The sequence below is a fragment of the Xenopus tropicalis genome, chromosome 3, assembly GCF_000004195.4.
Source record: "Xenopus tropicalis strain Nigerian chromosome 3, UCB_Xtro_10.0, whole genome shotgun sequence".
Lineage (NCBI taxonomy): Eukaryota > Metazoa > Chordata > Amphibia > Anura > Pipidae > Xenopus > Xenopus tropicalis.
The window spans coordinates 5805329-5817436 of record NC_030679.2 but is presented as its reverse complement, the minus strand read 5'-3'; the positions used below and the strand labels follow the sequence as shown (position 1 = coordinate 5817436).

At 48.7% G+C, this 12108-nt stretch overlaps 1 protein-coding gene across 2 annotated transcripts; it reads right to left on the bottom strand.

Annotated features, from left to right (window-relative positions):
* Positions 1-3318: 3318 nt before the first annotated feature.
* On the bottom strand, positions 3319-10331 carry ssbp1 (single-stranded DNA binding protein 1, mitochondrial). Of its 2 annotated transcripts, none has more exons than XM_012959268.3 (7): positions 10241-10331; positions 8381-8434; positions 7971-8031; positions 7173-7313; positions 6995-7085; positions 5078-5166; positions 3319-3478 (listed from the first exon to the last, which is right to left on the bottom strand). In XM_012959268.3, the coding sequence occupies exons 2-7, from the start codon at positions 8402-8404 to the stop codon at positions 3438-3440; spliced, it is 447 nt and encodes a 148-aa protein (XP_012814722.1). In that variant the 5' UTR covers positions 8405-8434; positions 10241-10331; the 3' UTR covers positions 3319-3437. The 2 variants fall into 2 exon arrangements, with proteins under 2 accessions (XP_012814722.1, NP_001072658.1); NM_001079190.2 differs by having other exon boundaries at positions 10236-10298.
* Between the last annotated feature and the right edge of the window lie 1777 nt (positions 10332-12108).

Sequence of the window (12108 nt, the reverse complement as noted above, 5' to 3'; positions counted from 1 at the left end):
TGCAGGCAAGCATGGGGGGGGGGGTAGTTTATTTTGTTTGGCACCCCAGGGGCAGGAAGTTACACCCCTGCCCAACAGATTTACCAATTAAAGAGACTCAGACAATAATACAAAGACAAACAAACAGACAAAGAAAAGGGCGAGCGCCCTGAACAGGAACAAGGATTTGTACATGGCATTTTCCAGGTAGAAGGCACCCTTTCAGCCCCGCGCTCCGGCCCACGTGAAGTTAAATTTAGTCATTGTGTGACAGTGTTGCCTTTGTGCGGGGGGGGGGCTTGCCATATTATTTCAGTTAATTTGCTGAATGGCAGGGCTGTGCGTAGCGAGGCAAGCGTTTATAAATAGGACTCTGTGCTGCTCGCTCCTGCTACATAATGGTGAATAGATGGAAAAACCAAGGGGCTTTCTTCTCTACTTCTTACCCCCCCTCCTCTTCTCTCTTCCTGTTAACACCCCACCTCAAGTCTTCCTCGGATAGGAGCCCTCCCTGACCTTAATCCTTCGGCACATATTGCAAAGAACAAGGCGGCTTGTGAGGCTCCCGGCTCTAATCCCGTGAATTCTCCCCTGGGCACAATGCTGTCTGTATCCTGAATCTCACCTGCGCCGCCCCCCCCCCCCGAACCCCTCTACCTCTGCTCCCCGCCTTCCATTGGAGTTATTCCGCAACTTCATACAAACTACAAATATAAAATGCACATGGGTAAAGAGCAATTCATTTATACAGCATGGCTGCACGGAAATGAGTACAGCCTGCAGCAAGAAAGTACATACCTTTCTTACCCCCTAAGGGGTAATTATATCTTAGTTGGGATCAAGTACAGGTACTGTTTTATTATTACAGAGAAAAAGGAATCATTTAACCATTAAATAAACCCAATAGGGCTGTTCTGCCCCAATAAGGGGTAATTATATCTTAGTTGGGATCAAGTACAGGTACTGTTTTATTATTACAGAGAAAAGGGAATCATTTAACCATGAAATAAACCCAATAGGGCTGTTCTGCCCCAATAAGGGGTAATTATATCTTAGTTGGGATCAAGTACAGGTACTGTTTTATTATTACAGAGAAAAGGGAATCATTTAACCATTAAATAAACCCAATAGGGCTGTTCTGCCCCAATAAGGGGTAATTATATCTTAGTTGGGATCAAGTACAGGTACTGTTTTATTATTACAGAGAAAAGGGAATCATTTAACCATGAAATAAACCCAATAGGGCTGTTCTGCCCCAATAAGGGGTAATTATATCTTAGTTGGGATCAAGTACAGGTACTGTTTTATTATTACAGAGAAAAGGGAATCATTTAACCATTAAATAAACCCAATAGGGCTGTTCTGCCCCCAATAAGGGGTAATTATATCTTAGTTGGAATCAAGTACAGGCACTTTGAAGAAGGCAAATAATTTAGAAATCAAAATAAGTTGCTGAGATGCCTTCAGTTCTAAAAGTAATTGGCAGTACTTCCCCTTTAAACATAAGCCTTTAGGTCCCCTCGGTCTAGCACTATACACAAGAAAACCCTCTCTCTTCTCTTTAGTTGGAAAAGTCCCTAAATGATTTGGCTTACGGCTGAATTGCCGCGACCAAACAAATCAAATGGAGATATTTTAGGAAAAAAGGACCCAAAGAATAGTCTGAAACCTGCCAAGATCCTCAGTTAAAGGGGAAGTAAATGATCTCCTGAGACAGTTTGCAGTAAGACAATTGTCTGGTTGCTGGGGGGGTCACTAACCCCGACAACCATAAAACAGATTGATCCTAATGCTACACTGAGTAATGCTTTTTGTTACAATCCGTTTTTTTAATAAGGAAAAAAACAGGATATTAAATGTCCCATTGCATTAGCAAGGCGATGGTAATCAGGGAAGCACTATGGCGCCTCCCACTTGCAGAGAGGCACATTTACTGTACCCCCCTCCCAGTTATCACAGCTGGTATTCTCAGTTTAACTTCCTCCTTCCTTTCTGTAGTGTGACTTTTACCATGTAAATCTGTATGACCCAAGGCTAAAAGGGGAAAATAAACATGATACTTCCTGTTCAGACAAAAACAAATTTTGCTATTAAGAAACCCAACCTGCTGTGCCCCCACATATGGGTAGGAGGTGCCATAGTGTTTCCCTTAGACAGTACAGTATGGGGGTACAGCTTATTGTGTGCCCAGAACATTCCTTCTCTGTATATTTGTATTTATACATATGGGTAGGGGGTGCCATAGTGTTTCCCTTAGACAGTACAGTATGGGGGTACAGCTTATTGTGTGCCCAGAACATTCCTTCTCTGTATATTTGTATTTATACATATGGGTAGGGGGTGCCATAGTGTTTCCCTTAGACAGTACAGTATGGGGGTACAGCTTATTGTGTGCCCAGAACATTCCTTCTCTGTATATTTGTATTTATACATATGGGTAGGGGGTGCCATAGTGTTTCCCTTAGACAGTACAGTATGGGGGTACAGCTTATTGTGTGCCCAGAACATTCCTTCTCTGTATATTTGTATTTATACATATGGGTAGGGGGTGCCATAGTGTTTCCCTTAGACAGTACAGTATGGGGGTACAGCTTATTGTGTGCCCAGAACATTCCTTCTCTGTATATTTGTATTTATACATATGGGTAGGAGGTGCCATAGTGTTTCCCTTAGGAAGTAAAACAAACAGAATTAATCTTTGCTTTACATTGGGCAGAGCGGGCAGCCTGGCACTGGAGGATTCAGACGTTACTCACATTGGCTCTGTGACCAGGGGACGCCCAAGATTTATTTCTGATGTAACAAGTAGGTTCCCTGCGGAATTAACTCCCTCTCTCCCAGCTAACTTTTTTTTTGCATGAAGCTGTGAATCAGGGGGGCTAGATACGGGCACGACTGCCCCAATTATAACTGTGAAAAATATAATAGTGACTATTCCCCTTGTTCATTTGGGCAGGACGGGTTTATTTTTATACTCTAGATGTGTCCATACGATGGCGGATCTGGGTCGCTGAAAGTGGATCAGGACAAACTGGGCCGCCTCCATCTCTAATTAGGGTGACTAGGGTTTCTCTGCTGATGTGCCAAGGTGTATAAGTGGAAACTGGGTCATACGGTAACCCAACCCCATAACCACTACACCTGCAATATCACTTTCCTGGTTGCTAAGGCGACACACCCTGGCAACCAGGAAAGGAATCTAAATGCTGCCATTCGTTATATAAACACATGATCAGTGATGGTTTGAAGGAGAACAAACCCCAGCCCTAAGTTTCATAACCGACTGCCACTCCCCACCACATTGGCCAAGGTGCCCAAATACTTGTAATAACTCAATTATAAGAAGAAAAAAAAACAATATTTTATTTCCCTAAAGACAAAGGAGGGGCAATTAAACCCAGAAATGGGGGAGTTGAACAGGGGGTGAGGGGCTGTACACAAACCCAAGGTGCGGGGAGTCACAGCTTGTCCCGGAGATCACTGAGGAATATGATGTTATCTGTAGGGGGAAAAATAAGCAAAAATAGGTGATTGGCCCACTGCTGGGAGACAGGAGTATGGTGGGGACCAATCAGCTGGGAGCTGTTGTTGAACTGCATTATTATAGTACATTTAAGCCAAAAGACGACATAGAGCAGGAATGTTCAGAAACATAAGTTGGAAGTTTAGGTAGTGGTGCCCTCTGCTGGCACAAAGCAGTACTGCACTGCAGCCTGAGGTTTACTTTATATTAAAGGAAAAATAAAGTCAAAGTCACTTGGGGGTGCCAAAATGTTAGGCACCCCCAAGTGACTTTGACCGCCTACCTTTTACCCCGGGCTGGTGCCCCTGTGAGGAAGGAACAGCACCAGCCCGGGGTAGCTGCCGGCGCTTCCTTTTCCTGATTCGCTGCGCGCGCATGCGCAGTAGAGTGAAAAGCCGAACTTTAAATGTTAAAGTCGGCTTTTCACTCTACTGCGCATGCGCCCACCGCTGGCACTCAGGAAAAGGAAGCGAGGAAGACGGAAGTGCTGCGCTCCAGGTGCCCCGGGCTGGTGCTGTTTTCTCCTAACAGGGGCACCAGCCCGGGGTACGAGGTAAGCGGTTAAAGTCACTTGGGGGTGCCTAACATTTTGGCACCCCCAAGTGACTTTGACTTTCGTTTCCCTTTAAAGCAAACTGTTTGCCAACCCAAAATTAAAGGGAAACTCCACCCAAACACAACTTAAGCCTTTCCAAAAGTAAACATAATAATAAAGCAACTTTGCAATGAAAAAAATATGCAGCCTTTTTCATGATTCAAGGTTTATAGTAGAGAGTAATAGTTTGAGGCAATTTGCAATTGGTCTTCATTTTTTTTTTATTATTTTTAGTAGGGAAGCTTCGAACCCACCCAGCGGGATTCGGCTGAATACCGAACCGAATCCTAATTAGCATATGTTGATTAGGATCGGAAGGGGTTAAAAAAATTTTCACTGCTGATTTAACCCTTTCTGAATTCTAATTCTAATCTGGGATTCGGTGCATCTCTTTTTTTTAGTATTTTAGTTATTTCACTTTTTATTCAGCAGCTCTCCAGTTTGGAGTTTCAGCAGCTATCTGGTTGCTAGGGTCCAAATTACCTTAGCAACCAGGCAGCAGCTTGAATCATAGGCTGGAACATGAAGACGAGAGGACCTGAATAGAAAGAGAAGTAATAACAAGTAACCAGAACAATATAATTGCAATAGTTTTTGGCTGCTGGGGTCAGTGACCCCCAATATGAAAGCTGCAAAGAGTCAGAAGAAGGTGGCAAATGCGAAATCTATAACAAATAACTAATGAAGACCAATGGAAAAGTTGCTTAGAATAGGCCATTCTGTAACATAGTAAAAGTTAAACAACCCCTGTAATAATAGGGTTTGGGACAGTTCCCTAAGCCCCGCCCCCTGTTTCCCTGCTGATCTGGCTGACTACTGGCCTTCAGCCTGCATCCTCCCATTCCCACAATCCCCTGCTGCACACGCGATGTCAATAAGGAAAGGAACATCCAGGTGCAATGCATTGTGGGTTATGTAGTTCCCTAGGGCCATCATTTGGACTGCCCAGTATAAAACAATCTCCGGTGCTGCCGACTTACCTGCTATGATGGTGGTCGCCTGTCTCCTCACGTTGTTCTTGTCTGTATATTCCCCATAGTCAATCTTTCCTTCTACGAATAGTCGCGCCCTGAAACAGACCCGGGCAAAGAATGAGATACCCATGCTGGGGTAGTTACCCTTGTCATACGTTGTCCAAATACCCCAAACCCCCCCCCCACCAGTAAATGTGAACTGGCCATTTAAACCAATATATGAGGCCACACGCGGCACTCTAATACAGTAACTATAGAGGAATGCTCTGTGACTCAGGGCTGCTGGGAAAGTGGCTGCGTTCCTGGGCACTCCTAGGCATCTCCTCCCGTAATAAGAAGGGTGAGTCTGGCCTGGGAGATTGCAGAATCTTATACAGGCAAAATATTTTAAAGGGCAAGTTCACCTTGCTATTAACGTTACGTGAGATGCATAAAAAACAACAGGAGTCAATTATCCTGCCTGTATGTATTAAGGGTGTGGGAGGGAACCCAGGCAGCCTTAGAACCACAGGGGTTCTAGAAGGTCATTGTGCCACGCAGAAACTGCCCTTTAGGGGGGGCAAGTGAGAGTCCAGTCAAGGGCCCCAATACTATAGGGTTCTGGAAAGACAGGATTGTCCTGAATCACGTGCACAAAATGCACAGGGCTTAACTGGGAATGAGCAGCTGGGGCATTTGTTCGGCTGGACTGGGGAATGGCCTGGGTGGATAAGGGCGTGGCTAGGGATGTGGCCACCCCGGGGGGGATTCGGGACGACCCTGGGAAATCACTTGCAGGTCATGGGACGTGGCTAGTAGTGATGTGCTGGCTGGCCCGATACCCGCAGGGGGGGTTCAGCCAACCCCGGCAAATCAATTGCGGGTCATGGGACGTGGCTAGTAGTGATGTGCTGGCCGGCCCGATATCCGCAGGGGGGGGGTGAGGGAGGTTCGGGCCGACTCCGGCAAATCACTTGCGGGTCATGGGACGTGGCTAGTAGTGATGTGCTGGCCAGCCCAATATCCGCAGGGGGGGTTCGGGCCAAACCCGGCAAGTCACTTGCGGGTCATGGGACGTGGCTAGTAGTGATGTGCTGGCCGGCCCCAATATCCGCGGGGGGAGGTTCGGGCCGACTCCGGCAAATCACTTGCAGGTCATGGGACGTGGCTAATAGTGATGTGCTGGCTGGCCCAATACCCGCGGGGGGGGGGGGGTGAGGGAGGTTCAGGCCGAACCGCAGGGGGGGTTCGGGCCGACTCCGGCAAATCACTTGCGGGTCATGGGACGTGGATAGTAGTGATGTGCTGACTGGCCCGATATCCGCGGGGGGGGGGGGGTGAGGGAGGTTTGGGCCGACCCGCAGGGGGGATTCGGGCCGACTCCGGCAAATCACTTGCGGGTCATGGGACGTGGCTAGTAGTGATGTGCTGACTGGCCCGATATCCGCAGGGGGGGGGGGTGAGGGAGGTTTGGGCCGACCCGCAGGGGGGGTTCGGGCCGACTCCGGCAAATCACTTGCGGGTCATGGGACGTGGCTAGTAGTGATGTACTGGCCGGCCCGATACCCGCAGGGGGGGTTCAGTCGACCCCGGCAAATCACTTGTGGGTCATGGGTGAGTTCAGCTCTTCCATTAGAAGACGTGTTTGGGGTGTGGGTGACCCGCACAAGACTAGTGGCTAGACAGAACTGGCACGGATGAGCTTTGTTTTTTTTAACATAGGTCCCCAGTCTACTTAGTTGGCAGAGCCCACCCCCCCCCCCCCAAAGCCCCAGGGTGGGCAGAGGGCCAAGATCCTGAGCTCCAGTCAAGCAAGTAGCCCTGTGCTTACTAACGCTGGCCCTACCCACGGGTCCAGTCCAATTCAGGCATCACTATCACTCAGGGGACAACAGAGCAGAACCCCATGACCGAAGCTGAAAAACAGTTTTATTTTGGACTTACCCCTTCTTCACGTGCTGATAGGCCACATCCCGAAGCCCAGGCCGGAACACCGACACCCTGTGCCACGTGGTTTTCTGGTTAACGTCTCCAGCTGTAAATGAATGGGGGGGGGGTTAGGGCCCAATCAGAAATTCCCATTAATAATGCAGCTCCCAGTCCCTTGGGCACAGTCTCTGACCTGTCTGGAACACCTCGCTTTCCCCCGACCTCCACAGCTCATTGGTCGCCAGAGAGAAGATGGTCACTGGATTCTTCCCGTCCGCTTGTCTCATGACCGGGTCCTGTCCGACTCTGCCCAATAGCTGCACCTTATTCAGAGCTGAGGACCAATAGGCATTAGCGCTCAGGTTGAACCAATTGGCAGACAGCCTACAGTATTAAAGTAGTCACCCCCTGCTAACTTGGTAAAGTGGAACAGTCTCAAAAATCATCTCAATATATGCCGAACAGAGGGGAGTGTCAGAACCGGACCTCAACCCAACTGAACCCCTGTGGGATGGAACCCCGACTGTGAGCCTGATCCCCAACATCACTGCCCAACCTCACTAATGCCCCTGTGGCTGAATGGGAGCAACTCCCAGCAACATCTAGTGGGGACCTTCCCAGAAGGGCAGGGGCAGTTATAGCAGCAAAGGGAGGGGCAACCCAACTGACCCCCTGTGGGATGGAACCCCGACTGTGAGCCTGATCCCCAACATCACTGCCCAACCTCACTAATGCCCCTGTGGCTGAATGGGAGCAACTCCCAGCAACATCTAGTGGGGACCTTCCCAGAAGGGCAGGGGCAGTTATAGCAGCAATGGGAGGGGCAACCCAACTGAACCCCTGTGGAATGATTTGGAACCCCAATATCACTGCCCAACCTCACTAATGCCCCTGTGGCTGAATAGGAGCAACTCCCAGCAACATCTAGTGGGGACCTTCCCGGAATCAGCACCAATAAAATAATACTTTGGGGGCCCCAGATAATACTCACATCTCTCCAGTATGTGGGATGGGGCATCGGAGGACTGACATCTTGCAAACTGGCGAAGCACCTATGAGAAGACGGGGAAGGGAGAGATATCAGTTGAAGGGCTAAAGGGGACAATATCTATAGAACATTAATGCTTAAAGACCCCAACCCCTAGTGTTACTGAACTACAGCTCCCAGCGAGTTTGTTTCCGACACTGGGTAGCAACCAATCACAAATCTGGCTAAGTAAAGCTAATTATTGATTGGTTGCCTCAGGTTACAGCCCAGGAGCAAATTTGCCCAGTATTTATGAACGAGCCTGAGCATCTTTTAACCCTTGATAGTGTATTTCAGTATAGTAAGAGATGCCTATATTTGTGTTGGCCGGTTTGTGTGCCCAATAAGACAATATACAATTGACCCATACGCACCCGAAGGACTGGCCGCTGGAACATCTGTCCTGTGGTTGTTAATCCCAATGATACCTACAAAGCAGAAGAGTTGGAGGATTGAGTAGCAGTTGGGATGTATTATATAGGGGTGTGGGGTTGGGGCATTGCCCCCCTAGGCTACAGGGGCCCATATACAGGGCTGCCATCAGAAACCCACACAAATTATTTTTATGGGGCCCCCTATGAACACAGTACCAAAATATTGGCCACGCCCCTTATGTGTGCAATAGAAACAGCCGATGTGACTCTATAATACACAGTTCATATAATTGATTAATGTGCTAATAAGTCAGTGTAATTTACCCTTAGTTTAACCCCTTCCCACCTACCTGCCCCTCCTCTGTATGGTCAGTGCTTGATATGAAAGTTACGTAAACTGCGTAAGTTTAGGGGCCCAAATAATTAGTCAGTAGTAGTTAGTAAAAATAATTAAGTCAGCATTTTAATTGGGGGGCCAGTGGAGTTCCAAGTAACATTTTTGCCTAAGTTACGTAAATTGCGTAAGCCTAGGGGCCCAATGATGTTACTGTGGGGCCCGATAACCAGACAGTAGTAGTTCATATAAACAGTAGTTCATATAAATGAATGTGCTAATAAGTCAGTACTTTAATGGGGGGGGGTCAGCGGGGTTTATACATAAGTTTCTTTGAAAGTAACGTTAGTTTTTGAATAAGTTACGTAAATTGCGTAAGCCTAGGGGCCCAATGATGTTACTGTGGGGCCCAATAACCAGACAGTAGTAGTTCATATAAACAGTAGTTCATATAAATGAATGTGCTAATAAGTCAGTACTTTAATGGGGGGGTCAGCAGGGTTTATACATAAGTTTCTTTGAAAGTAACGTAAGTTTTTGAATAAGTTACGTAAATTGCGTAAGCCTAGGGGCCCAATGATGTTACTGTGGGGCCCGATAACCAGTCATTCCCCTGCTGGAAAGTTCATGTAGGAAACTTTGATATACTCCAGTTAATAGCTCCCAATACAGCCGATATTACTCTATAATAAGCAGTTCATATAAACAGTCAAAATAAATCATTGATGTGCTAATAAGTCAGTCAGGTCATTGGGGGCAGTGGGATTTATCTTAAGTTTTTTTAATTTCATTTTTGCACAAGTTACGTAACTTTTGCGACGCGTTGGGGCCCCACTAACAAAGAAGATTTCACGGGGACTGGTACAGTTGTACCCCCTTTACCCCCCTGCCCATACATAGAGAGACATAAGCTGCCCCCCTGGGCCCCAATGGCACGTAATTGCCCTTTATTGACCCAAACGAGCACCTTCCCAACATACCCGCTAAGGGCCCAGATAACAGCACCTAAAACTGCATCAGGACATCAATGTGTTTCGGGGGCCAACTGTTTTCTGGGGACCCCCTAATGTAATACAGAGACGTGGGAGCCAATGATTAGACCCCTATAATTAAACAGGGCCTGGAGCCATTGTACAATTAACTCTAAAGGGCCTATTGCACTAATGTCTCATTATGGGTTATGGGCTGTTTAGTGAATGGGGGGGGGTGACTCCCCAGATGAGTGCTGTACACCCCTACTCCTAGTGATAATATAGATTGCCCCATGAAATCATCACATTCAACCCCAAAATGTTATTAATAAACGCCATTTCCCCATAACCAAATGCCAATACAATAGGGCGGAATGCTGAGTGACTAGGAGGTGGCACTTTGGTCTCCAGTGTATGAATATACCCCTAACAGCTGCAACTTAGAACTACATCTCCCAGCATGCTCTACCAGCGGCAGTATTCCCGGCTACACGCCCCTACCCCAGGCCGGGCAATGCGGAGCCCCTGTAGCCCTTTCTGCCCCACTCACCTTACCGGGTCACTCTATCCACGTGAGTAGCAGGCAGGGGACACTTCCAGCGGCCCAACTTCCGGCTGCTAACGGGATAGTTTGCCCCACTTCCGGCAGCGGATAGGCAGCGTTTGCCCCACTTCCGGCTGTGAGGGCGGGGTGTGTGTGTGAGGGAGAGTTGAGGCGCAGAACGTTGTGGGGCGCTGGGGTTCAACTTGGTCGTTTATTTTGTCGATTTAACTCTATTTGTGTAATAAACATTGTGTGTGAGTGTGTGTGTGAGTGTGTGTGTGTGAGAGTGTGTGTGAGTGAGTGTGAGTGTGAGAGTGTGTGTGTGTGAGTGTGTGTGTGTGAGTGAGTGTGAGAGTGTGTGTGTGAGAGTGTGTGTGAGAGTGTGTGTGAGTGAGTGTGTGAGTGAGTGTGTGTGTGTGAGTGAGTGTGTGTGTGAGAGTGTGTGTGAGTGAGTGTGTGTGTGAGTGAGTGTGAGAGTGTGTGTGTGAGAGTGAGTGTGTGTGTGAGTGAGTGTGAGAGTGTGTGTGTGAGAGTGTGTGTGTGTGAGTGTGAGAGTGTGTGTGTGTGAGTGAGTGTGAGAGTGTGTGTGTGTGAGTGTGAGAGTGTGTGTGTGTGAGTGAGTGTGAGAGTGTGTGTGTGAGTGTGTGTGTGAGTGTGAGAGTGTGTGTGTGTGAGTGAGTGTGAGAGTGTGTGTGTGAGAGTGAGTGTGTGTGTGAGTGTGAGAGTGTGTGTGTGAGAGTGTGTGTGTGAGTGAGTGTGTGGCACCGCAACATTGTTTCATGGGAAGTGGGTGCCGGGGGGCTACTGGCTCTGTGCCCTAGGGCTACTGTTAGGGGGGGGCAGAGGGGGCACTGGGGGAAGCTTCTCTGTACATGGCTTATAGGCAGAGAGATTGGGAGAAAGTCAGTGTGAGAGGGAATGGGGAGTAGAACAGAAAGGGGGTTCCCTGGGTGAGTCCCTGGAGTACAGAGATGCTGGGTCACTGGTTTGGAAGGTATCGGGGGCCGATGCTGGGACTGGTATGATGGGCTGCTGATGGGAGAGCCTGGCAGTGCCACTTACTATGGGCTGGAGGTGCCAGTCTCTGCAGGGGGAGTCAATTCAGTCACAGTAGTTTATATGTGATTAAACATGGAGTCAGAATGTTGTTAGCACCTCTGTGTCAGGGCTTGGGGACTGGGTATGGGAACTGTGGGGACTGGGTATGGGAACTGTGGGACTGGGTATGGGAACTGTGGGACTGGGTAAGGGGACTGGGTATGGGAACTATGGGACTGGGTATGGGAACTGTGGACTACTGTGGGACTGGGTAAGGGGACTGGGTATGGGAACTGTGGGACTGGGTAAGGGGACTGGGTATGGGAACTGTGGGACTGGGTAAGGGGACTGGGTATGGGAACTGTGGGACTGGGTAAGGGGACTGGGTATGGGAACTGTGGGACTGGGTATGGGAACTGTGGGACTGGGTAAGGGGACTGGTATGGGAACTGTGGGACTGGGTATGGGAACTGTGGGACTGGGTAAGGGGACTGGGGTATGGGAACTGTGGGACTGGGTATGGGAACTGTGGGACTGGGTAAGGGGACTGGGTATGGGAACTGTGGGACTGGGTAAGGGGACTGGGTATGGGAACTGTGGGACTGGGTAAGGGGACTGGGTATGGGAACTGTGGGACTGGGTATGGGAACTGTGGGACTGGGTAAGGGGACTGGGTATGGGAACTGTGGGACTGGGTATGGGAACTGTGGGACTGGGTAAGGGGACTGGGTATGGGAACTATGGGACTGGGTAAGGGGACTGGGTATGGGAACTGTGGGACTGGGTAAGGGGACTGGGTATGGGAACTGTGGGACTGGGTAAGGGGACTGGGTATGGGAAC